At 42.0% G+C, this 27,484-nt stretch overlaps 1 protein-coding gene across 1 annotated transcript in view; it reads left to right on the top strand.

The window, feature by feature from the left end:
- The window catches only part of LOC126401207 (glutamate receptor ionotropic, kainate 4-like), a 432,132-nt gene that overhangs the window by 264,648 nt on the left and 140,000 nt on the right, over positions 1–27,484 (top strand). Inside the window, exon 6 of the mRNA XM_050062325.1 lies at positions 25,430–25,595. Within this exon, the coding sequence (XP_049918282.1) occupies positions 25,430–25,595 (166 nt within the window). The remainder of the gene's footprint in view (positions 1–25,429; positions 25,596–27,484) is intronic.

The raw sequence follows: 27,484 nt of genomic DNA, 5'->3' as shown, positions 1-27,484 counted from the left end.
TTTAGAGTTCAAAAGGTAGCCAACGAGGATCGCTTGCTTCTCCTTTTACCACCAGTAAAAAAGAAGAGGAGGAGAACATTCTGAATGTGTGAGGCTTTGGGAGTGGAGAGATCATACTAAAGTGATGTTGGCAATGTAAATTCTGTCAGCCAAATGCACTCCAACATACGTTAATGCTTCTAAGGTTAGTTTAGTAGATCTGCAGCTTTTATATAAACAGAGTTGGTGCTGTTGCCTCCAACATTTATAATCACATGTTATTGGATGTAATGTGTCCACTCACAGTGCAGGATGAGTCATAAAGAATATTCAGTCAGTTTATAGGACGAGATGAGGGACTTCGATGTGACAATACACACAAATGCATTTTTGGACACATAACTGCCATCACAATAGACAGCTGATTAATACACCCAGGCAAAAACCTGTTTCCCCGGGAATATGTGATCCTCTTATCTCAGTCTGTGCTTTATAAAATGCATTGATAACTATTCTTAGGTTGGCAGGCAATTAATGGAATAATCAAGCCCAATAGTTCTCAGCTGTGGTCATCAGGACCCTGCTGGTTTTCATTCTCGTCATCAAATCAAAGACTATTGAATACCAAGAATGCACAGTGGGAAAACCAGCAGTCGTAGCAGTTGGGTTCCTGATGATCAGGATTAAAAACAGACAGTCTTAACTCAGTAGTCCTCACTTGGATGCTATTTAGAGCCAAGAGTGTGCAGATTTTTTATTCCAACCAAACACCACACCAGCTGATTTTACTGATTAGGTCCCCCGTCTCAGGCTTGAGGTGTGCAAATCAGTGAAGTCAGCTGCTCTTCTGTGTTTGTGTGTGTGTGAGTATGTGTGCGTGTTCTTTGTCTAGCAGAGAAGGTCGCATTGCACTTGTCATGATCACTCTGAAGGGGATGACTGGGTAATGGTCCTTGTCAATAGCAAGGCTTTATATAATTGGTGGGTTGTTGTAACTCACCATACAGCACTATCACGACACATTACCAGAAATAACGGGTATTATTGAAATATAGAGATTCTGTAATATGGTATGTAAACACAGTTAAGATAAAACACAATTATCTGTGAAAACCGTGATATCTGTGTGACCGGGGAGAAAAACATGTCTCCGTGTTTTAGAAGACGCAGATAATAATCATATAATCTATCCATTTATTGCATTATGAAGTACTTTAAAGGTCTAGTGTGGAAGATAAAGTGAGAGAAGAGTGTGGTTGCAGATGCACAGCCAGCTGAAACTTCTCCCATGTGTCAAGCATGTACAGTAGGAGAACTATGGTGGCTGATGCAAAAACGTGAATGGCCCAGTCAAGATCTAGTGTTATATATGTCCATTCTGGGCTACTGTAGAACAACATGGCAGACTCTCCTCTCTGTGAAGATAAAAACAGCTCATTCTAAGGTGATGAAAACACAATAATTCTTATTTTCAGGTGATTATGAAATAATGAAAACATAGTTATAAATATTATAAATCATTTCTGCCAATAGATGCCTTTAAATCCTACACACTGGACCTTTACGTATAAAAAATGTTCACGTTTGTCAAAATATGAAGGATAATTTTTACTTTACTGATTGGATGGGGCAGCAAGAGGGTTCCTGGTTCAATCCCAGGAGGGAGCCCTTCTGTGCAGAGTTTGCATGTTTCTCCGGGTACTCCGGCTTCCTCCCACAGTCTAAAGACATGCAGATTGGGGATAGACTAATTGGTGACTCTAAATTGTCCGTAGGTGTGAATGTGAGTGTGAATGGTTGTCTGTCTCTATGTGTCAGCCCTGGGATAGTCTGGTGACCTGTCCAGGGTGTACCCTGCCTCTCGCCCTAATGTCAGCTGGGATAGGCCCCATCCCCCCCGCGACCCTCAAGAGGATAAGCGGTTAGAAAATGGATGGATGGATGATTATTGACGTATCAAATTTTCAGATTATTAAGATTATGAACAAAGACAACCTCTGCTATTATTACTAATTTGGCTACTTTTGAAGTGTTGCCACAGTCTGAGTGTTTTGTCAGCTGGGTTGGTAGTGCTAATTTGTTTAAAAATGCGTATTTGAAATTAAATAAATAATAAATGAAATGAAATAAGTTATTTATACTCGAACCCTACCAAACTGACCCCAGATCGGCACTCACACACTCATGGATATGGGAAATGGACGATTTGTTTATTTTTAAAAAGGGGTGACCTGGGGTATAGAGAGGGATGGCAGGTTAACAAGGGGGACCTGTTGTGGTCATTTTGCTAGAAATGGGGATTGCGTTCCCGCCTATCCCCCCTCAGATTGCCTACTGGACATAGGACAAACACAAAGCCCCATGCACGCGCGCACACACACACACACACACACACACACACACAAATACAATACGTATCGATTCCAACTCGAAAGTGAAAAGACAAAGCAACAGGTTAGTCTGTGCATTAGTGGATTGGTCTGAACATTCACAGCGCTATACATTATTTATGATAATATACTGTATCTAATTACACAAGGCCATTATAGGACTTAGGTGAAAGGACTCTTTAGGGGAAACTGCATTTAATGGTGGCACACAAAACATTTATGTTGTTACCTTGTAGCTAGTACAATACATTTGGCAATGATAACAGTGCTGTTGGACTTAAAAAGCAGTGTATCTGATTTGGCAGGGATACATTTTGGTTCCTAGTATTGGAGTGGCTTTGGGGCTGGTTTTGATCAGCCACTGAGCAGGGCAACCCTGCCAATCACAGAGGACCCCAGGTTATAATAGTCCTGCATGAGCAGGGCTAGAGTATAACACAGATCTTTTCAGTTCTGCACACATTAAAACTCCATTGTAGTGGGAAAGAAAATGCGAGCAAAAAACGCTCCCCTGCTGAGCGAGAGTTGAGCTGAAGCCGAGGTCATATTATACCAAGATGGCAAAGTTATGCTGGATGGGATGAGCAGCACAAATGTTGCATTACATTAAGTCAGGCTCATCCAGTAGCACAGAAAGCAGCAATCCTTTGTAAAATAATGTCAACCTTTACTCTATTCTCTGCAGCTGAATGGTCTGCAGCACACCCCTGAGAACTGCTCAGCGGGAGATGAGTAGATTGGCTGGTGAATGTAAGCAGCTGTTCGTGCCTAATGTTACCTTTAGACTCTGGCATCCCACCTCCTACCCCCCACCCAATGTTACCGTGCCCCAGAAAAACTTTATGAGCAAAACAAAACATGTCCATGTAGCAGTAATTTATGAGTTGTGATATTATGTTGTATTTGTCACATTGTTAACTAATACCAACAGGTGATCTTAGTTGTGTGTGTGTTTGTACGGTATCTTGTTTATGATTGGTGAAAACAGGTCACCCTGAACTGTAGGAGCTAGAGAAGGATATGTGTGTGTCTGTGTGTTTTCGTGCACACAATACTCTGACCACCTAATCCCTCACTGTGAGCGTAAGGCCACAGATGCTGGCACTCCGGTGGCTGGTTGCCTGGGACACTAGCAGCAATATTGCAGCTGACAGACCCCACTAGGTGATCAGCACATCATCTACCAGCCCCTATCAATCACTCCCCAAGTTCCACCGCTGCTGCAGAGGCTACTTCCACCGGGGCGACAGAAGAGTGGGACTGAGCCCATCTGGGTTCCACACTAATAGTGACTAATAGAAAAACAGCTACTGCGGAAAAGGGGTTGACTCTGTGCATCATGTTGGTAGTTTGTTTCCATCTTATGCGCCCTGGCAGGCAAACCTCGGGGTCAGGATTTGGAGGGAGGGTAGATTAATATCAGCTAATGAGAAACATTAACTGGAGCTTTGGATGAGGGGCTCCTGCTGCTTTACAGGTGCTCGTCTGCTGGCGGCTGCAGCCAACCAGAATAGCTGGAGTGTGCACTGCAGTGCAGTTTTTTTGTTGTTGCTTTGTTTCCTGTGAATCTCAAGGAGAAGAAAATTCAGTCTTATTGTTAAGTGGTGACTTAGACACAGTGAATCAACCAAGGTCTTTTTGTCCCTCATTCAGACTTTCACAAGGCTCCATTTACAATCCCCATGTTGTTATTTTCACACAAAGCCTTGAACTGAGGTCATTTTGCCATTAGCCATCAAAAGCTTTTAAACTAAATTGAGTAAATGTCAGTGATTAAATTTTCATGTGCCAACTATTCAATCTGAATTCAGTGTTTATCCCACTGCTCTTAGCCACCTTCAGCTCACTTTGAATGCTTTTACTGCCTGTTTCTACTCCTAACTTCCTCTCCTACGCCATAAAGGATGTGCAACATCCCTGTGTCTGCTAAAGAGGGGAAACACATTCCTCAATGATTCAAACATGTGTCAGAAGTGGTCATGAATATTAATGTCCAGTCTGATGTCCAGGGGTTGCCTTGGGCTTACAAAGCCATCTGGTTGCACCAGTACAGAAAGATTACACTACTGCATTTTAGTTGGGTAGTGTTCAGGCTGGATTTAGAGGTGAACCTGAGGTCTGCTGGGAAAACAAAGAACACGCTACATTGAGACTGGGGGTCAGTGGTATAGCTGAAGCCCTGGAGACAGGCAATAATGAGAGATTTGTGCTTTCATACACACACAGACGCCATACACAGAGACACCCACAGACACACTTCTGAGTCACTTTTACACAGCCAATAAGAAAATGCATTAAATAACTGATAATTGCTTGCAACTTAAGTCCAAGTTCAAGTTCAAGGTCTTTATTTATTGTATGAACAACAATTGCAGAGAAGGAGTTGTTGACAGTTTCAGGCTCCCACCAATGATGCTAATTACTGTATGTTTATGTGTAAAAAATAAAGCAAAAGAAGAACATGCAAGTGAAAACAAAATGAGACTCTAAACATAAAATAGTGCAAGTTAAATAACTAATAAGATATAACACAAAAAATATAAAATAAAGTCATAAAAATTAGACAATATTCCAAATGAATAAACTAATATAAAGAGGAATATAGAAAATGTGTGCAAAATCATGAGCATAAGTTTACAGAGGTGTAAACAGTTGTGAAAATAGTGAGTAAAAGTATATAAAAGGTAAAGTGACAGTACAGTGGTTATGTATCAAGTGATGAGCTCAAGAGTTTAACAGTCTTACAGCCTGCAGAAGCAAGCAGTCCCTAAGCCGGGTGATGTGGGAACGGATGCTGCGGTAGCGTCTGCTGATCAGCAGGTAGAACAGTTTCTGACTTGAATGACTGGGGTCTCTGATAGTCCTGTGGCATTCTTCCTGCACTGCTCCTGTAGCTCCATTCTGGTGAGCAGTTTTCACCACCCTCTGTAGAGCCTTGCAGTTGAGGGCAGTGCCATACCAGGCCAGTTAGAATTCTCTAGATGGTGCAACTGTAGAGGTTGCAGTGTTTCCTGGAGTCCATGTTGAACCTTGTCACCCTGTGGAGGACGAAGAGCTGCTGTCTCTCTGTCTTCATGTTGGTGTCTGTGTGGTGAGACCAGATCAGGTCCTCGCTGATGAGAATCCCAAGGAACCTGATGCTGCCGACTCTCCACACCAAGGTCCCGTCGATGGAGATGGGGGCCTGGCCTTCTTCTTGTTGCTCCCTGTAGTCCACCATCAGCTCCTTAGATTTGCTGACATAGAGATGAAGGGTTGTTGACTTGGCATCAATATCTCAGGGCTCTGACCTCCTCAGTGTAGATCATATCTTTGCCGTAGGCTATCAGGCCAATGATGGTTGTGTCGTCAGCAAACTTAATGATGCTGTTTGTGGCCCTGCAGTCAAGTGTATAGAAGAGAGCTGAGCAAGCAGCCCTGGGGGCTCAGGTATTGAGAGTCAGGGTGGAGGACAGCCTGGGTTCTCTCCATCAGGGAGCTCAGGATGCAGTCACAACGAACAGTGTTGAGTCCTAGATCTCTAAGGTTGATGACAAGCTTAGGGGGCACAATGGTGTTGAATGGCTCACGTGTGTTCCTCCAGTGCAAGTGGGAGTGGCAGTATGGAGGGCTAGAGTGATGGTGTCATCTGTAGATCTGTTGGGTCTCTAAGCAAGTTGAAGTGGGAAGTGATGCATAATTTGAAGTCTTCAAAGCACTCCACAGTTATAGAGGTGAGTGCTACTGGACGTTAGTTATTCAGGCAGAGGGCTTTGGTCTTTTTGGGGACAGGAACAATGGTGGTCTTCATGAAACATGTGGGGACTGAAGCAGTGAGAGGGTGAGAATTTCTGTGAAGACATCTGCCGGTTGGTCTGCTCACACCTTGAGAGCTCGAGGCACGGCAGCCACTCTCGACACCCTCTTACTCATCTTAGTTGAGTGTCATTTATGTGCAGATGTTCCAGTACTACATTATTTTTTCTTTCAAGGTCTGTGTTTTTCTCCCTCCCTCGCACTGCCAAAGACGCTCTCCCCATCTCATTTTCCACCTCTTTCTCTGCTGTCCACTCTCATACAGTGTTTTGCTGCATCGTGAGAGCTGGTGTTTGAGGTAATGCTGAAAAACTCATTCAGTCCCAGTGAAAATGAGTCTCTTCCTTTCTGAGTGGGAATTTAATTCCAAGATAGTCTGGAGTCAAACGTAGTGCTCAAGATTACTTTATTAGTAGGCAAATGAACCCTGTAGGATTCCTCCACATGGCGAGATGGGAGCAACTGTTGAATAAGACCATCAGACAAAGCTGAGGCACAGTTGATTGCTCGTGAATGGATACTGAACAAATGTGAAAAGCTTTCTTCATGCTCCCGGAGAGAATGATTTTGCAGGTCCACTGCTTTATTTGTGTCATTTATTGTGAGGCATTCATAAGCTCAGTCACTGAACATTTGCCATAGATCTGAGTGTGTGTTCATTAACTCGTCCATTCACATGTCCAGATATTCTGCCCGCTTTGTTTGCGTTCGGTGTGTGTAGAGCCGTCCAGACTGATTTAAATGGGTTAGTTGTCCGGCAGCTCAGTGCTACACATGGTGTGGAATTGCTTTTTGTGACTTGAAAAGCCAGCTAGCCAAACCAGCAAATCCTCTCTGGCCAGAGACCATTTACACGGTCGCTATGCTCACTTTAGACCGTCTCGCTGCCAGATGCTGCGCCATGGTTGGTTGCAGTGAAGCCAGCACACCGCATCTCCTGAGCCTGCACAGCCAACTTCTGCTTAGCTTTGCTCTCACACATGTGGGAACTGGTATCATCCAAATATTGCACCTGCTCTGTAATACCTAGTAAATGGAGAATACACAGATGAAAGGGGTTTGTTTTTACCTTGATGGCCATGCTTTGTTCTTATTGTGATAACCATTTGCATTTAAAAAAACCCAAAATAAACCCACCCTGGTTAAGTCGAGTAATAAAACAAATACCCTGGTTGCATTTTTTTTTTTATATAAAACCTGTATGGATAACTGGTGATGCATGAGTATGTGGTTTTCATGGTGATACAAACTGCCACAGTAAAACAAAACACTGCATCAATACATTGTGATGAAAATAATTAAATTATAAATAAATCCTTTGATTTTAGATAAGCTGATAATGTCATTAGCTACAAATTTCATGCACTGTTACACATCGTTGCATAATATAGTTTTCATTTTCTTTAATCATAGCAGTGATTGTGTTTAAAGTTTTATCAGCTTTAGAGCTTTAGAGTAGCTTTATTTTGCCTCAGGCTCTGCAATCTCCAACCAATTAGAGATAAAGGAACTGTGTTTAAAATAAGCAGAATTATCCTTTAACACTGCCTGGCGCTGTGTTTACATGTGTGAATCAAACAGATTGCTGCGTGGATTAGCAGGGCGGCATCTTTTCTGACTAAAGTGCTTAAGCAAAGTTCATTCTTGACCTTGATTAAAAAAAAAAACTCAAGCCAAAGTCCTCTTATAAGCATTTTTTTTTTACAGCATTTAATGTTTTACCTCATCTCTCCATCAGCAGATTTAGTTTGCTCAGTTGTCATAGAGACAGATTGCTTGTATCTTATGTCACGTAATGACAGGTGTTGATGTATGGATGATTGACAGTTGAACAAAATTGGAATGTGGTTGAAAGCTCAGGGCTAGAGAGTGGACCATGATTTAAGTGTTTTGTCTGTTGTTGCTGTCAAAGTGTGTTGTGCTGCTTCTGCAAATGTCAGAATTATTTTGGATAAACAATGAAAACTAAAGGTTTTTTCACCCCTAGAGATAAAATGAAAACAAAGACACAAAAATACAGAATATTTGTTTATGACTTTTTCGCCTCCAAACCTCTCACACCAAGGCAGATGAATATTTGTGTCCTGCATATTCCACCAAAAATGAAATGTTCGTATCGTCACACAGTCAGCAGTGTCATTGTTGTTTTTACTGTAATAAACCCATATTGACCCATGATGGTTCAGCTGGTTCAGTATCAGAAAAGTTTCCCTTTATATTCATTGTCTTGTGTGGCGATCAGCAGCGATGTGGTGGTTCAGTTTTACACTGTGATCTGTAGCCTATAGTTCGGCTTTAGCTTCTAACTATCTTTGTCTTTTTAACCTGTTGTTGCTGCTGAGTCAGTTTGACATCCTGGATATATCCTTCAAACACAGACTGTAGACCCCTCTGTCTGCTTCTCTCTGGAGTCACTGTTTCATTTCTCCAAAAATATGATAATATTTCTTCAGGGAGTGCAGTTAGTTACAGTGTGCTTACTGCGACAGCTTGTCAGACCATCACAAATAAATGCTCATTGGTCAGTTTATAATGATCAGCTTGTAACACTGGGGCTGCAGAGCTCGGTAGATTTCTCAAAGAAAGACAGTGAGCTCTTATGCTTCCACTGCTGGTAATTATAGAAATAATAACTGATGTAACGCTACTGTTATTCCTACCTTTCACAACAACTACATGTAATTGTTGACACACATGTTGCTCATGGCTAATGGCAGCTAATGCACATGGAAATGTGTCTGTATGTGTTACCATGGAAACAAAGTATGCCCTTTTGTCAGCTTCTCACTGTGATAAGCCAATTGAACTTCTGCACTTTCCCAGATGTTCTTTTTGAGTTCATTGTCTCTATATTGTTCCCTTTGTTTAGTGACTATATGAAGAGAATGTTGGCAAAGAAAATCTATTGATCGCGCAAACAAATGTCATTATTTTGTTGGTTGGCTCGTTTTGGCGGCATTTGAAATTTTGAGATATTGAATATGTGTAACTACAGTACAATTCTTTGCTATTTAGCTCGTAGCATCAGATCCTGCTACTTAACTTTTCCTGCAAATAACTTTTTCACCTAACTACATTGCCAGATTGTGGCGTTGATTAGATTTGGTTGGTTTTGATGCACTTCAACAAGATCTATCGAGCACTGGCACAATCGCGCTGTTGCCTGATTGTTCTTTTTTTTGCTTAAAATGCTACCCAGCCCACTTTTGTGTCATAAACCAACTGAAGATGATCTCGACACAAAGTCAATGAACGACCTCCATTCTTCTGTCGATATTATAAACACTTCTGTCCTTTGCTGCTTTGATATACACTATTCTCCTCTTTCCTGTATATTTGTCTCCGTCCCTTTCACCCTACCACAGTTTTAACCAATTTTCACCTCTCTGCCTTTGTCCCTCCTCTAATATCTGCTATTACTGCCCTTAAACAAGCCCCAGCTCTCGTCACTCTCTTTGTCCTTGTTCTCACCTCTTTCTTTCTTTTTCTCCCCTGTCTCCTCTCGGACCTTATTTTCTCATTTCACCTCCTCAACCTGTCTCTTCCCTGACATTTCCCTTCTCCAACTTCTTCTCAGACACCTGCAATAGATGACTACCAGGTCAAGATCCACCATTGTTAAGAAAACTAATAGAAAATACTATTCAGGAACCTGCTCCCTCTCTCCCTGCCTCTCCCTAATCACCCTCCATCAGTCTCACGCCGAATCTCGATGTCTGAGTGCGTAGTGGTATTAGTTCTGCTGTGTCGGTCTTGTTCTGCTCAGGGGGTCAGCTTATGGTTCAGCTCTCCACTGTAATTGGGCTTTAAAGCCACTATATGTAAAATGAAACGCTGTCCAGCCAGGAGCAACGTTGTTTTGTCAGCAAGTGACACATCATTGATCACAACCAGTAATCAGATCTGATTAAGCAGAGCTGATCTGCATTTTTTTTGCAACTCACCCAGCTGGAGGAGGAGCCACATCTCTGTGATATATGGAGCTTGAATTGGAAAACTTAAGCTGCAGCTGGCTTATTTGTGGCAGTTCAGGAGCAGTAAGGTGCCTGTTGAATCTCAATAGGATTTCTGCATTTCTTAGACACTCACAGCTTAGTATTCTTTTTATCCCCCATTCAGAGAAGACACGTAAAGATGAAATGTAATGCAAATTAGCTTTTCAGTTCTACTTTAGTACAATGTATGACGTTAGCCCACAGCTGAATGCATCTCACATCCCAACACTGAAGTTTCATCCATTTATTTCACTTTTTTTTTTGCGCTCGACATCCAATGTCATCATTAGAATTCATTAGGATCCAAAGAAAGGAACTATCAAATTTGTCCTCCAGTGTTTTTTTAAAGGTACAAAGACATTCTCTGTGATTCAGTGCTACTAAGTTTTATGTATTTGTGTCCGTCTGCCTGTGTCTTTGTGCTGGAAAGTCTTACGAATTCGATCTTAGACTCAAGAGTGAAAGTAAGAAAAAGGTTTAATGGCAGGTGCTCAAGTGAAGAAGTCTCAGAAGTGGAGCTGCATCATCCCTCCTGCATTTATTCCCCTTTTTGGAAACAGGAGAGCTTTACTGTGTGCATCAAACTAGAGTTTATGAACTTCTAGTGCTACTTAATGGCAGGTCAGTATAGTCAGTGGCTGTTCCCTTTTGTGTCATTTAAAAATTCTCAGTATAATACAGTAGATGATTTTATGATATCAATGCTACTGAGAATTAAATGTATGAAGTGCACTGTGATGTATTCAGGGTCACAGTGACAGACATCTTCCTACTTATTTTATACTGTAAATATTTTGTCCATACATGAACTCAAACAGCAGATGCTTTTAGATACAGTGTCCATAGGTTTCACATGAGCCAAGCACTTTGCATTGGTCATTACTATTGCCATTTAAGAGAGGGGTCTTAGATTTGTATTTAAAATCTACCATTTATTTTTCAATGCTGATCTTGTTAACAGGTGTCAAGCATGTATTTAAAGTACTAGCCAAGAGGATCAAGATGGCCTCACCATTATGTTCATGTTTGAAATGGTTTATGTATTTGTCATATTTTGCTTACCTATTATATTTTGCTGTGAAATACAATGTTTTCTGCATTATTTTGTGTAAATCTGGTTTTCCATAAATAATGTTTAGATAGTTATTTTTGCAACCCAACTAATAGTGGATTTTTGAGGCAGACTCCAGTTACGATATTTGATCCAATGACATGTCAGCAGAAAAAGAAAGCAATTATTTTTGATAAAGATAACTTAAATTTATTTTTTTAAACACTTACATTTAAAAATATTGTCACTTGGGAGAAGTTGTAATCATTATCATTTTTTTTTTAAACAGATCAGTAACTCCTGAACATGATACAGTAAGACAAAGATGGTCAGACACACATACCTTATTTTATTTTTATTTATTTTTTTGTATATTTTATGTTTCTGCATGAATGCAACTTCATATTTTAAGTAATGGATTGTATTTTCTTTTTTATATGATGTATGTAATTTTGATCTTTCTTTAGTAATTTCTAATTTTAGCGCAGGATGGTATTTTTCTCCTCTGAACACTTATGGAGGTGTGTCACCTTCAAAATGGCCTCTCACTGTGATCAATTGCTGTCACCCGCCTGCTATTACGTATCAGTCAGGATTGGGTGACACCCCCTACCATGTTTGTAAATGTTTGCTGGACTCCTGTCCACCCTCTTGCACCCTGATAAAGACCTTATGGTCGAAACTGGCCATTGTTTTGATGTAAGCAGCCATATTTTTTTTCATATTTTTAAGGCTTTTTAACTTTTTTTTTTTTTCAAGTGTATTTGTTCCTGAGAGTGCCTGAAGTTCATTTTTTCTTCCCACTAACTTGTCACTGTCCTCAGGTGGACAGATTATGTAATTTATGTACATGTACATTATGTAATGTAACATATCTTGTACATTTATGTACTGCAATTACTTCCTACCACTAGACTACCTGCCCCTACTTTCTAACTAATCAGCAGATTTATGCAAATATAACAATATGTCTGTGACCAGGGCTGTCACTTTTCCCCAAATGCAAGATCAAACAAACTTGAAATGACATGCAATTTGTTCAAATGCATGCAAACGCCACCGACAGAAGGTCCCGTGTGGTGTCATACAGTTGCTCTGTGTGTGTTTTGAGATTGTGGTGTGACTTGGAATTTTATATCAGTGCTCCAGTTCCATCACGAGATCCTGAAACACCTCTCCCCAAACAATACCAGTGGGCTGCATATTCTTGCATACAAATCTTGCCATCTTGGCAGTTTTTACAGACTTCTGGCAACCTGCTGAAGCTGAGTGTGCCGAGCAGTAGGCAGTCAGATGAGGTTGTACACTGTCATTGCTTTGCTGCTCTGTGGTGTCTCCGCCACATAAATTGGTTGGCAAGCTAATGTTACCAGGTGCAGATCTGTTGTCGTTGTAGAGTAAGACAGTTGCTTCGTACAAAGTTGACGAACAGCCTTGTCTTTGTTACTTAGGATGCTTTCAGACCTAGAGTTCACTTGCATTGGTCCGAACCACGGACTCATTTTGTTACAAAGTTGCATAATTGCCTAGAGTTGGTTCGTGCTCTCACGGCAGCATTTACAAACGGACTAGATAAAATGCCTTGTGTGAGAAAGCTGCTCTTGATTGGTCAGAATTTCCATTCGGGAAACATCCAGGAAGTAAACAAAATGTTGAAGAAGAGTACACTTGCAAGATAAATGTGACACTTTCTAATGTCACAATGGAGGGACAACTACGCAGGTTGATTTAAGCGCTGGTCATCATGGACTATATTGCTGTCACTGTTCATTTTAGTCAAACCATACAGTTTGAAAACGAGGCGCGGCTCCAACTAGAAAACAATGTTTTGATGCATTGGATGTGCCGAATATGCATATTAAGGCAGTACAGGAGGAGGTGCACATTAATAATCCTCCAGGACTGTAACATGCTCATGTTTAACCTTAACAATGTGTCATGTGACTGCAGTTGGTTCAGGTCGAGGTCGGAACACGTTCTCCACAAACGAACAGTTTGGTTCTAACTGGGCCGAGACCACCTCTTCATAAAGGTCTCGGTCTGGTTGTTTTGGTGCGTACCTGATTGCAATTTGTGTGTTCACAGCTGCCCAAACGGACCGCACTTAGGAGGCAAATGAAGTTGAGTTCGACTGAACCGAACCAAACAGGGCAGGTGTGAAAGCACCCTCACTTTTCCATGTCTAATGTAGAACCCATAATACTTCCATACTCTCAGATGCTTTGGCTTCGTGATTGTCCACTCAGGACAGCTTTGCACACAAACATTAGCACCATTAGCATCTTTGCTCAAGCTTAGTTTGCTGAGAGGTCAAGAGGGCATCCAATGGGTCAAGCTAATAGTGAAATTTTAGAGCACCCTCTGCTGGATCACAAGGCAAACTACTGCAGACGGTCTGCTGGCTTATAAATGGTCTGCTGCATTTATAGATTGTAAATTTAGAATTTCAACAGGTCAGTAAAGTTTGAAAATGAATTAATTAATGTTTGAACAAACAGTGACAGCTCTGGTCGGTGATAAGCCAATTTATCAATCACTGCAGTTGTTGTTTTCAAATTTTAAGAACACACATGTGAAGACATTTATCTCTGAATCTCAGAAGTATTTCCTGTCATACATGAAACGGCAACATTTATTTAAAGATATACGTGATCATTTGGTGAATAATATGAAAGCATGCACAGTATTCTGTATGTTAATCAAATGTAGCACATAGACGCTTTTTACCTGCAGGTGCTTGTCTTAATACTCGTAGCTGCTCAAGCTACATAAACCAATGATTAATAATGAGTTTAATTTAATTCAGGTGATGACTAATACATGATACCATAATTCATTTCTATAAGGTTTGCACACCTTGGCCTACAAGTGCACAAATCTGTTTGTACAGTTGAGTAAAAGAATGTTGATGTCAAGCTGAGTGTCACTCCGTATAGGATTCCTCTGTTGAGTCTGCTTGCAAACAAAACGCAGGTGCTTCTTCTGTCTCTGCCTGATCATAATTAGAGGAGCACAGCTGTCGTCTGCACCTCTACTGACCCTTTTCTCACAACACCATTGATCTGTCTTGTCAAGGCCGTACCAGCAGAACCGCCATGTGCATATCCAAATCCACTATCTTGTCATCAGGAAGCAGTCTCTTGATTTGATCACTGAGATGAAAGCAAGGGAAAAAAGAGTGACTCCCAGGTGAGCAGCAAGCAAAATGGATTTCAATTTAGCTGATTGTTGTCGTGAAGAGTATGAAAAGGAACTCTGCTCCATGTTGTAATGTTGCCTTTGTTATGTTGTAGTCAGCTGTGTCAAGCAACAGGGGTTTTTGTGGAAAGAGACAATGCTTAAACCAGCTGATGTCGCTCATCTTTTTCTGCCAGCTGCTCGCTGAATTAATGCTCTGCCGTTTTCAGTTTGTGAACTGAAACTCATTAAGAACATCTGAGTCTTTTGTTCCTCCATCAACATGTTTGTGTTCTACTCAAAGGCCAGGTTCTCCAAGATTTGTCAGCCAACTGCTTATCAGTGTTGTTGTGTAAAGTTGAGTTGTGCTTCGTTTGGGTGGTGTAAGTCAAATATTTGGCTAGGTTCCCAGGAGTAGACTAAGCCGGATGTTAGATTAAATTAAAAAAAAGTTTTCCCTTCAAACCTCCCTGTAGAAAATTACAGAAGCAACAATACAAATATGTTTTTCAATGCTTGATAAACACAGAGAGAACTGCATTAGGCATTTAAGAGCATATTTACTGTTAAATGTTGCCTTGTTAAATCAGGTATGAGGCTTGAGTCAGCTCCCCACATCAAATTAGTGGTTTCTTTCTCTCTGTTATCCTCACTCCTTGCAATAATACCAGCACAGCTGGTAGGAAAACAGGGGAGTTAAAAAAGCAATTCTTTCTTTTCTCACAAAGACATTTGCTCTGAAATAGGGCAGTGGAGTGGGGAACAGGCCTCTCTGGAGGAAAGCAACTTTTTTCTCTCTGAACTGGCTGATCAATGAGATAGAGATCTCGTGGTCAATGTTCCACTCTCCTAAAAGGCACCATGGGATCCGCAGCCCACTTCATCTTTATCACTGGTCTGCTTTGGCTCTGACCGCAGGGACGTGATGCAGGATCATTACTACCACAAATAGAGATCTGGCTTCATGGGCTGAGACTGGGATGAGCTGGCGGGCCGGGATGGAGATTGTTGGTTGGGCGGTGTGACACTCTCATATCTCGGGTGTCTCATCTCTCCCCTTTCTCTCCCACAAGGTTTTCTCCTGCCTTTTCTGAATACCAACAGCTGGTCTCCCAAATCTCCCATAAACCTTTTGGTTCGAAAGGGGATCAGGTAGACATAACAGACTACCACCTGCCCTCCTCCATCTCCTGCCACCCTGCAACGCCACCCTTGCCAACTCCACTCCAGCGTTCCAGCCTTGGCATCACAGTTGCTGACTGATGGACAATGTCTCCAACAGCATCTGTTCTCTAATGCTCAGTAGCCAACATTATTCTCTGGCTGGCAGTAGGGCTACATCCAGCCAGGTTTCATGCTCTGTGTTCTGCTATTGGTTGGTTGTCTACAACTGATGATCTTCAGACTGATTAGCTATATCTGACGGTAAATGAACTGTTCTCCGTCTGGCCTCTGCAAAGCTTGTATTCAGCTCACTGAGACGGAATGGCCGCTGTCCACTTGGCTGCAGTGCTTAGTGTTTTCAAGGACAGTTCAGTCTTTCTGCCAAGCCTGTGTTGTATGCTAATTGATAGCCAGGTCAACATGCGATAATGTAAATGAGTCGCTTCAAGCATCACTGATCAGTGGCTCTAATGCTAGCTTTCCTACAGCCATGCCCAGCACGTTCCAAGACCCATAAAAGTGCGGTGATACTTTATTAAAAAGAGTTTTGTATTGCTGCCCCTCTGAGTCCAAGCCAACAGATGTAGTTGCTCATTATGTCTCTGCTCTCCATATGGCACTGCTGCACATCCACCTCCCCTTCACCTCCCCTCGCTCGGACCCCCTCCCGGCAGGCTCCTGTTAGGTTCACAGCAGACAGGTAGCAGAATGACTTGGGCGCTTGTCAGCTCAACAACCGAGGCAACCCACAGCTTGTTGTACTGGACGGAAGGGAAATTAGCTTTCACCTTCACTCCAGCTCAGAGCAACAGTCTCCTCACTAATGCCCGGTCAGATTTGAAACTCCCCTTCTTGAATGTAACCTCGAATTTTCCATTGAAGAGGGGTTATCAGAGGGTATTGGTAAGCTTATACAAAGCAATAAAAAAAACTCTGGCTGTTTCGAACAAGCGGCCAACAGCGCATCACTGGCTTGGCAGTTTGAAAATGTGCCAGTTCGTTTTATTCCTTGTTTTAATAGCTAATCTGAGCAGATCAGAGTGCAATCTCAGTGTAATTAAGGCAAGTATATTGTAAGCACATTATAATTGGGTTGAGGAATTTTTGCTGCCAGACAAAGGTACCTCCTTTTCCCCACTGTTCATTGTGTGTGCAAGAGTGTATCAATGTGTGTGTGTGTGTGTCTTACTTGTGCAAAGCCTGTGTCTTGTGAGAGCTTCCTCATTAAATGCCTGTCAAACCTCTGTCTGCAGACCTGCCAGCCTTTCTGTCACACTGCAGGAAACACACACACACACACACACACACACACACGGACAAGAGCACACAGAGTGAGCCGACTCTTTCTGTGTCATACATACACTGAAAAAACAAGGGACAGGCTTGTATCTTTTGTGGTTTGGGCTGCAGGTACACCCCTTAATTTTTCGTCGTAACTCAGGGTGGGTGTTGTTTTTTCAAGACTGGTGTCAATACGCTTCCTGAACTTCAATACCAAAACAATATATATTTTAATACCTGCCAATAAAATCATGCATAATATATCTTGAACACACAGCAATTGTACATGTGCCTAAGACAGTGATTATTATCTCAAGGTCCAGTGTGTAGGCTTTGGGGGCGTCTGTTGGCAGAAATGATATATAGTATTCATAACCATGTTTTTATTAGTTTACAATCATCTGAAACCAGGAGCTGTTGTATTTTGGTCACCTTAGAATGAGCTGTTTATATCTACATACGCAGCAGGTCCTCCTTCATGGAGTCTGCCATGCTGTTCTACAGTAGCCCAAAAGAGACAAATCATTGGCTCTAGAAAGGGCCATTGTGTTTTCATGTCAGCCACCATAGTTCTCCTACATGGTCGGTACATGGGAGAAGTTACTGCAATTTCACCATTAGATACCACTAAATCCTACACACTGGACCTTGTCAGTAGAAAATCGTGATGACAAAATCTCTAAGCCCTCGGAGGCTCCTCATTCATGTGAACTGGACTCTGCATTGACTCAGTGGTGTATCAAAGCGCTTTGGTGACGCTGGCCAGAACATGAGGCAAGGACACATCCCTGATAGATTATTTTACAATGCAAATGCCGGATTTCTGTTTACCTGATAATTGTAATGACAAAGGATGAAATTATAACTTGTCTTTAATAACTTTCCAGCCCTGCAGTGTTTTGTCTGATAAGCTTTTAAACTCAAGGATCTACTACTCCAACTGGACTTCCCAGATTATATTTCTTTTTCTAGCTCAGGGCCATAATCACCTATCTAACATCAGGGCTACACAGAAAAATTTCACACACTATGACTTTTTAAAATAACTTTTTAAGGACATATTTAATGACCTTTTTATTAACGTTTTTCATGACATACTATACTATGACATTTTTATGACTTATGTGACGCCCCTCCCACTGTCTTGGAAGCTGTCCTAGCCAGACTCATCAGGCAGCTAGCTGGCTGACATGGGAGGGTCACTGGCATGATGGAAAAAAAGCTGCCCCATGTATTCACTCGCTTTTTCCCTTAACCACAGCAGACAGCATCATTGCCTTTTGGTTTTGCACCCTCAGCACCTCCACAGCAGGACTGACACACATTCATGCATCTCTGTCGTTACTAACTTTGCTGATCTAATTAAATAAATGATGGTTGTTGTAAGTAAATCTTTTGTGTGTACTCACATTCACTGAACCAGTTTGTGACATTTACTTACACTTTACATAAATTATAAGAGTCAACAGTGATGCAGCCTACATTACACTCATCTTACACTCTAGTTTTCTGCTTTTTAATACATTTGAAAATAACGACATAGAGAAACAGTACGGTGTTTGACATTAATTGATTGACATACCGAGTCAAGCAATGGCTTCTGCTGAGGTACGGCAGCACCATTTGCACAAACCTCATGCAGAATTGCAGTACACCTTCATATTAGATCTGGTAGTATCAAGAATTGCAATTTGTTAAGTTCATTGCAACACATTCTCACTCTGACCTCGTCACATATCGCTGCTTGGTTACGGACTTTCCAGGTCTACTTCTAACTGTTGATGTCGTTCTGGGACACGGTGTCGACTTCAGCTTGTTACATGCATTGTGTCTTTTCAAAATACACTTCCATTTTCACAGGAAATGTACAGTTTGCACAAAGTCTCTTTCAAAATAAACACGCTAAGTCGGTACAACAGTGCAAATTGATGTTTTTTTTCCTTCAACAACCACCACATGGTTACATTTAGCCAACACACGCACGTAGTTAGGTTAAGGCCACAAAAGCACGCGGCTAGGTTTAGAAAAAATAACAGGGTGCTTTACATCACTCAGACGGGAAGTGAACACTGGCCTCCCTGGTGACAGTCGGTGACAGTCCCCTTTAACTGACGCTGTTGTCCGTCCATGTTTCCCTCTAACGCCATCAGGCACCATTACACACTGACAGTCTCGGGAGTTTGAAGGTTCTGCGCAGTATCTTAGCTGTTCCTAGGACGGCACTCTTCTGGACCGAGACCTCAGATGTTGTACCTGGAATCTGCTGGAGCCACTCTCCCAGTTTGGGGGTCACAGCCTCCTGTGCTCCGCTTACCACTGGCACCACTGTTGCTTTTACTCCCCACATCATTTCTGGCTCCTCTTTTAGCCCTTGGTATTTTTCGAGCTTCTTGTGTTCGTCCTTCTTCCTGATGTTGCTGCTGCTCAGAAATGCTACATCTATCACCACTGCCTTCTTCTGTTGTTTGTTGATCAGCACGATGTCCGGTTGGTTAGCCATCACCAGTTTGGCAGTCAGAATCAGTCAGAAAGTCCCACAGGACCTTAGCTTGGTCATTCTCAACCACTTTAGGAGGTGTCTTCCATTGTGACCTTGGGACTTCCAGCCCATACTCAGTGCAGATGTTCCTGTACACTATGCCATCCACTTGGTTTTGGCGTTCCATGCACACTCTTCCTGCCTGCATCTTACACCCTGCTCTTATGTGCTAAACTGTCTCAGGAGTGTCTTTGCACAGCCTGCACCTGGGGTCCTGTCTGTTTTGGTAGACCCCTGCTTCTATTGATCTCTTCATAAGTGCCTGTACTCTATCTCTCTGCTATTGCTATGGCTCTGCTATATATCTATATAAAACATGTTTTTTGATGGAGGGCTGTTTTCAATCTGAACACAGTTTTTGATAGTTGGTGTTGGAGATATATTTCACTTGGCATCCAAAAAGCCCAATACTCAACTCTAGTTATTACATAATGACTACAGCATAAACAACTTTTATGACTTCCTGTTCTTATAGCAAACAAGTACTGCATCTTCTAAATAATAAATGAGAGCCACAATACTCTGCTTTAACTTGAAATGCATTTGTTGTCCACGGAGACCAAACAATAACAAAGCTAAATGCTGATGTTGTTATTGAATCCCCTGAAACTGTATGTCCTGAGAAATGAACCAATAAATCGGAGAACATGAGACAGATTGCCTTTGACAACAGAATCAAATTTCAAACCGCTAAATTCAATGAGACCGTTTAATGAGCGCTGATTGCAAGCCCTCCGCCATACCTCACTCTCTGCTCCTGTCTATTATGTGTGTTCACGTTTCCTTCCCTGCACACGCTTTCCCGTCTCAGCCTCTATGTCGCTCACTTCATTGCTCTCTTTTTCTGTCAGTCAGACTGTCAGTTTCTCTCGATCCCTCTCCCCGATCCCTCCCTTTTTTCTGTCTTTCACTTGCACTCAGCCTCCCTGTCCTCACCCACCCTTCATTCCCCTGGCACACGCCTGTCTTCCTCCGCAGCAGTCGCCATGGTATTTAGTTCTATTTACAGTGAAGCTAGCAGATTATTAAAAGCGGAGCGGTTACCTTGGGCTTTATTGTTTGCCTGAGATTTTCCTCCCCTCACAATTTTCAGATGTAATTAGTTTCACTCCCACCCCAATAGTACGACTGCCCTGAGCAGATGTTTTTAAAAGACACTTCCATCTAATTTTGAATAACAGCTTGTTTACTACTATCTACAAGTTGTTTACATTGCTACTAATAATTGTTAATAGATGAACACCGGTAAAACTTGCCTGAATTTTACCGCTGTCTCCACTAATACTATTGAAATAAATTAATAATACATGTAGGAATATTTGTAAGCCACAGAATGGATTGAATATCTACTTTGAAATTGAAGAATAACCCCTGTAAGACAAAAGGATTTTTGTGACATCTTGTCTCAATTATGTTGAAGATGAATGGCTCAATCAGTCACTGCAGATGGTGGAAAGATGATGCCAGTAATGCACTGTGAGCATGCAGAAATTACAGACAGACAGAACCTGTAAGCAGCATTGATTGGGCTGCTGAAACAAGCAGTGAACACACCACTGACATATTGGCTGAGCAACAATGAGAGGAACTACAGGGCTCATGATATTCTGTTTGTGACTACGAGAGACCCTTTTCACTTTACACGTAGTCATTTGATCCATTGTTATTGCAAGATACTGATTATCACAGCTTTAACAATCATCACACACCCAAACAAAGAATGGTATTGTCCATAAAAGTAAAACAGAAAGTCATTATTTGTGATTAAAATGTGCCAGCTTGGCATTCAGCTGACTCACTGTAGATTAGTACCCAGGACTGCTGGCATGGCAAACGTGTGAGTTTTGCTGCAGAGCTCCACTGAAAGTGATGCAGCTGTTCGGTTCAGAGTCTTTGAAGCGGTGCCCTGCAAAGACACATGTAGGAAAGATTTTTCTGTTTTTATTTTCAGGATTAATCGACCAGCAGAGTGACTGATACTTGCTGTTGGTTGCAGATAAGAAGTCTGGCAAGCGACTTTGATGTGGCAGACAACTTGCTGTTAGTAATGTGGAGATTGATTTTCTCTGCTTGGAGTACCCCTGTTTTAACTCAAGTCTTGATTCACAACACTTTGTCACTCCACCACATGAGGAGGATAGTGACTGCCACAGTTTAACAACCAATTAATCATATTGCTGTAACCGGGGGGGGGGAGTGTGTTAAGGCATGATGTATAGATAAAGCCTCGCTGTAAGCTACATTTAGCCAACAGCTCCCTTGTGAGTGCTAAATGCTAAAAGCTATGTTTAAAATACAGCGAGAATCATGCAGGTTAAGTGAATTCTTGCATCTTAATGAAATGTTTCCAGTTTCCATATGTTTTTTGGGAAATATATCAGGATGTCTAATTAAATATTTGTGTGAGTCAAGGCTGCATGCTGTGGAACTTGATGATGATTCAAGACTCATAGCCAAGTGAGTCCCCAGAGATACGGGCGTTGGTAGCAATAGGGTCCAACCGGCCAGTGGGACAGAAAAGGACAAAGTGAGAATGTATCTGTGTGTGTGTGTGTGTGGGAATATGCGTGAATTTGTGTAAGCTGCTTTCTAAGCCCCCTGCTGCCTCAGATACAGCCTATCGAAGCGTGTCAGGTTTCTAAGTGAAAGGGGTCGGGTAGCACCAGTCTGCAGTGCTGAAAAGGAAGGAAAGAGCGTGTGGGAAAAGGGGACAAGTGGGAAAAAAGAGTAAACAATCTGGGATGCGCAGAGGAGCAGGACAGAAAGAGACAGAAATGAGAAAAAGATAGTGAGAAATTGTACAAATGCAACGGGGAAGATGAAGGACACACCTGAACAGGGGCACATTTCCCCAGTGTGGTGTACGGCTATTACCCAGGTTTTAGGACTCCTTGAGAGGACCGAATGGCGTTCCAGCAGGGGCTGTCAGTAGTGGACGCACCTCCATCCATCCAGACACCCAGGGACTCCATTACACCCTGATGGGCAGGGATGGAAAACCAATCGAGGGGATATGGGGACGAGGGAGAAAGCAATGTATGGGCGCTGGGAACCACACAGACAGGCAATCTGCCATGATGAAGAGGCTCCCTTCCCTGTCCCTCCTCTCGGACCCAGCATGTCCTCCCGCATCCCCTTCAAGCCCCACTGCGCTCTACTGCAATGCCTTGGCAGCTGACCGACCCGACACCTGCCACACTCATTCGCACTCTGTCTCTCCCCGCTTCTCCTCCTCCCAGGCCTCACTGTAAGCCCTGGCAGCATGTATCGGTTCACATCATCACATGGAGAACTGAAGCAGAGATGGATTTCATTGGAGGGAAATAGATGGCAGACATGTTTGAATTGGGATGGAATGCAATTTATGATTTTTTCTGAAGTTCAGCAGATTTGTGGGTGGCTCCGGTCCAGATTTGTTGCTGTGCTCAGGGAACGTTGAAGGCTGCAAGGTTAGCTGCAGTGTACTTAACCTCCACTCCAACAGCTGAGACGAGCCTGCGCTAGACATACCTGTTAGTGCAGTGGGGGTGGTATGATAAATTCATTAGGGGTGGCTAAGGAATACAGATATTTATATAGCAACAGCAAATCTATGTTGTGAAAACACAGCAATCAATCTCACTGAAGATTGTATGCCTCACAATGGGGCTCGGGTAGAAGGATTGTGTATTTATTGATTCTTACTGAAGGCTTGGCTGGCTTTCTTTTACTTCTTGTGTTTGATCTTTGCTCTGACTACTGGCAATACATGCACATTTTAACATATGTTTCTGCTTTTTAATGTGTTGTTTTCCCCAGCGTGTCAGTCGATATATATGAGGTCTAATTTTAAGTATATTGTTTATTAAGCATATGGGGATATGGATTTTAGATGTACAGAGTCGTCTGTTCTTGAGTTTTTCGGACTGAGATACAGTTTCTATTGTTTTGACTAGTTCAGTACATTCATTAAATGTTAACAGTGACTATGAGGTTAAAGGATTACCTTGTTATGTTGAATTTGTGAGGAAAACTTTATTTTTCTCTCATACTTTTGGTGGATGAAGAATCCAAAACCAGAGAAAACTCTTAATGAATCTAAGTCCTAGACGATCACGTTTAACAACAGCAAATATATATCAAAAGATCAGTGTACATTCTGAAAGAAAATTAATTCTTTAAAACACTTAACTGTCTCTTAGTCAAGATGAAAAATTCCTTTTCAGAATCTTAAGAATCACATCACTGAAACAGATAATCAAAGGATGGGACAAAAATAATTCCCCTTTTTTCTCTATTGTTATCATAATGTATTGGTTGTTTATATCTTTTATATTTTTCTTAACTTATTTTCCCTTTAACTCTAACCAATAACTGTGTTTGTCAGTGGAGTCTGTCGTTGAAAAGAGCGTAGATTAGGTCTTACTTTTACTTTAATTCCGCGTCAGAAGAGCCTGCCTGTTTGGGAATTACTGAGCACACAACTGGATAAATAAGACTCGGATTATACTGCATAAGTTGTGTGAGAGTTTGTTAAACGATGTTTTCATATTGTTTTGTTGTTATTAAATGTGGACCCCTATGACTTCAATTCATCAACAGTTTTCTCCGTTTTTGGATTCTTCGTACATCATAAAGGCATCCGAGAAAAACAAATTTTTCTTCACAAACTCAATATAACACGGGGTGAGTTATTAATATAGAAATAGTATTTTAAGAGGTGTAGTGTTCCTGTAAGATGCTAACTTAAAGCTGCAAGGGTGTGTAAAGATGTCCACACCCATTTTGGATTACTGGTGTAGAAAGATTTAGCATCTGTCACACACAGTTCCCAAATTTTGGGACAATGCATCAGGAAAACAATCATCTGGATACATACAGTACTTATTCATGGCCCAACAGTGGAATAATCTTGACTGGTCAAGTTAGTTTCGAGTCCTCAGTCATGTAAGTGCGCGTAAGTACATCTGCACCATCGAGGCCAGTTTCATGACCTTAGTCTATCTGGTGTCTGTTGGTTGAATGATGGTTGGATGGATGGTTTAATTACCTTACTGAAAGGCTGAATGGGTAGCCCAATGTCCGCTTTAGCTACTTTATCACTGTAACAGTTAAAGAAATCATGTGTAAAATGTAAATAATTGTGTATTTATTCGACCGATTTGAAAGTTTTATCACATTTTGTTCCTGAAATTCACCCTGAATCGAGCCTTCTTCTTGAGGACCCCAATCCTACCAAAATGTTTTGAACACACACTGAAGGTTTGATCCGGATCAAAACCAAGACTGGATTACAAGACTTCATCTGTTTTCAGAATCTTTTTCTTCAAAGCAACCCATTTTCAAGATTTGATCCAATCCCAAATTCAATCAGATTACTCCTGAACAACCAGGCCCCGGAGTACAAAGCCAATTCACCCAATTGTGACATATGAAACAGTGCTCAGAGTGCACACCTGACAGTGATAAACATCACTGATTATGACTCCTTGTTTTTTTTTCTTGCACAATAATCTAACAGCACTAATATTCATCCCCAAAATATACCCTGTAATTTGGTCAGAAATGCTGTGATACTTTGCGTGTTTCAAAAGTGACACCTGCAACATGCAGTTGAGCTGCTCCACAGTGAGCCGGGTAAATGAATGTTTTGTAACAGTGGGTGAGGGGGTGTTATACTGAAGATTTCTGCAGCAAGGGCTTGTTCGTGTGGGTGGAACAAAAATAAGTTTTTAGATCCATACTTGTACTTTACATGAGCTTCAATGCCTCAGTCACTGAAAATATGTGTGTTTTGAATATGCACATTGCAGCAGATCCCTGGGTTATCCGTGCTTGCAATTTATCACAGATTAAACCGATTTCTACTGAGCTACTCTTTCTTCTGGCTGTCTGCTTGCATTGTGCTATTTTTATTTTGCACTTCACACTCACATTTTCTGTTGTTGTGATCTCTTTTACGGTCGTCCTGTCTGCAGACGTCTGCTGCATTCGTAAACGTGAGCATGAATGCGAACTGTCAATCAAATGCAAATGATTAAAATGCAACAGGTAGTCTGACATCAGCGTCTCTCTGCAGGTACCCTATGTCAAGGTTGCTCCAGAGGACATTCTGAAGGTTCAGTTCCCCCGGTTTACCACTCTGGACCTGAGGCCAACTAACACCGACATCAGCCTGGCTGTGGCCGGCCTTCTCACCTTCTTTAACAGCACCACCGCCTGCCTCATCTGTGCACAGGCTGACTGTGAGTACAGCATTCACACCCTCACAACACAATCATACACACACCTGGGGAGAATCTGCCAACAAAGTGCAAACATTTTTGTTTAATGTCTGCTACCCTTTAACACGTGTTTGCACACATAAACCCCCCGCACGCATGCTGACTGTGTGACAACAGATGCATTGCTTATCAACATCTCACCCTGTGACACGCTCCCTTCTGAAGCAGCTGCTGCACTCCACAACTAAAACTCCCTCACAGCAACGTGCACGACATCTGCATCCCAAAATAAATCACGTCTACTGCGGAATCCTGTTTTTCTTTTTCACCGCCATCGTCGTCCTCAAATTAGAATAATGATATAGCACATTGTACTGTGTCATGTATAATCTGTCTTCAACCTTCAATGTCAGTGTGATGTCTCTGTGAAGACTCTGTGTATATTCTTAAAACACAGCCGGCTGATGATCAAAACGCACCATAAAGACTGACAAAAAAAAGAATGAGGATGGAGTTTGCAGCTGTATCCACCACTGATCTGACCGCCTCCTTGTCAAAGGCACTCGTTAGATTCTAAAGATACTAAACTGATTGACCTTAAAAAAAGCTCGAAAATCTCAGCGAGGGAAGTTATTTTCGTAAATAGAGAGGAAGATTAAATCATGGCCTGTTCCCACCCTCTTGCAGTCCAGAAAGCAGTAATTACAACTCCCTAGACAAAGGCACCGTGACCGTGAGTGGCACCCGCTAACCTTTTTCCTAATCAGCGAAAGGCTTTGAAGAAAGGAAATAGGCTTGAGACATCACCCATGTGTCAGACAGCCTAGAGATGGCAATGAGCCACTGTGAACCGCCCACCCCGCCTATCTCAATTCTCAGTTCCTCCACCTTTCAACTTCCTCTTCAACTGTCTCTTGGTCTTTACTCCGCAGTCTCCTTTGATTCATAACCTTTAAGACGAGACTTGTCCCTTAAAGTTCTGTGCATTAAACCAAACCTTGTGGCGTTTTAGAGCTTTTTACGCAGTTAGTTATAGTAAATTAATGCAAATGTGAGGCTAGCTTATTTGGAACAATTTCTTTTCATCTTTTATCCAACTTGCTAAAGATGCCATCCAGTTATGCAGACGCTGGAAGAGAATTAATTAAACTGACTAAAAGAAAAATACTGTATGTCTTGTTGCAGTTTAACCCAACCATGCTACATAATCCATTATAACTGCAAGGGTCAAAAATATGTCATTAGTTGTTTTTCCTTCTAGGTGTTCCTGTACCTGTCAGTCATTCTTCCAATTCAGGGCTCAGATCCTGTTTCTGTGACATTTATTCCACCGAGAGTTGATTAATACAGCTCTGGCGAGAATAGTGATAACAAGTGAACCTTTTAGGCACCCTCTGACTTTAATATTGGCGAGTTTGGGGAAAGGAAACTCATTTTAGCATTACTTTTCTTCTTCCCTCTGGATGTGTGTGGGTGTGCAGGTTGGTGGGGAGGTTCTTACTCTGTGTGAGTGGGCTAAGAGAGGACTGGAAAGGAAATTAAATGAAATGAAAAGAAATGAAATGAGGGGAGATGAGAGGCAGATAGAAAAGAACCAAGGGGAGTCCGAAATGAGAGAGGAGAGGAGAGCAAAGGAGAGGATGCTATTCGGCAGATGTGGCAGAGGTGAAATGTAGTGATTGGGGTGAGGAAAGGGGAGGTGGTAACCACACTGGAATTATACATTGGCAAAAAGAGGGAGACATTCCAGGAAATGACGTGGCCGTATTGATTGCACCCTCTCATGTGACCCTCATTCATTCAATAGAAAATGCAGCAAATGGCAGTGTGCCTGGATTTATGTGTGTGTATGCATCCGTGCATGTGTGTGTAGAGGTCCGCGTTCAGCAGTAGCATCAGTCGAAACCCAT

Source organism: Epinephelus moara, chromosome 2 (assembly GCF_006386435.1).
Source record: "Epinephelus moara isolate mb chromosome 2, YSFRI_EMoa_1.0, whole genome shotgun sequence".
Taxonomy (NCBI): Eukaryota; Metazoa; Chordata; class Actinopteri; order Perciformes; family Serranidae; genus Epinephelus; species Epinephelus moara.
The sequence above is the reverse complement of the archived record's forward strand: the minus strand, read 5'-3'. Positions and strand labels throughout refer to the sequence as shown.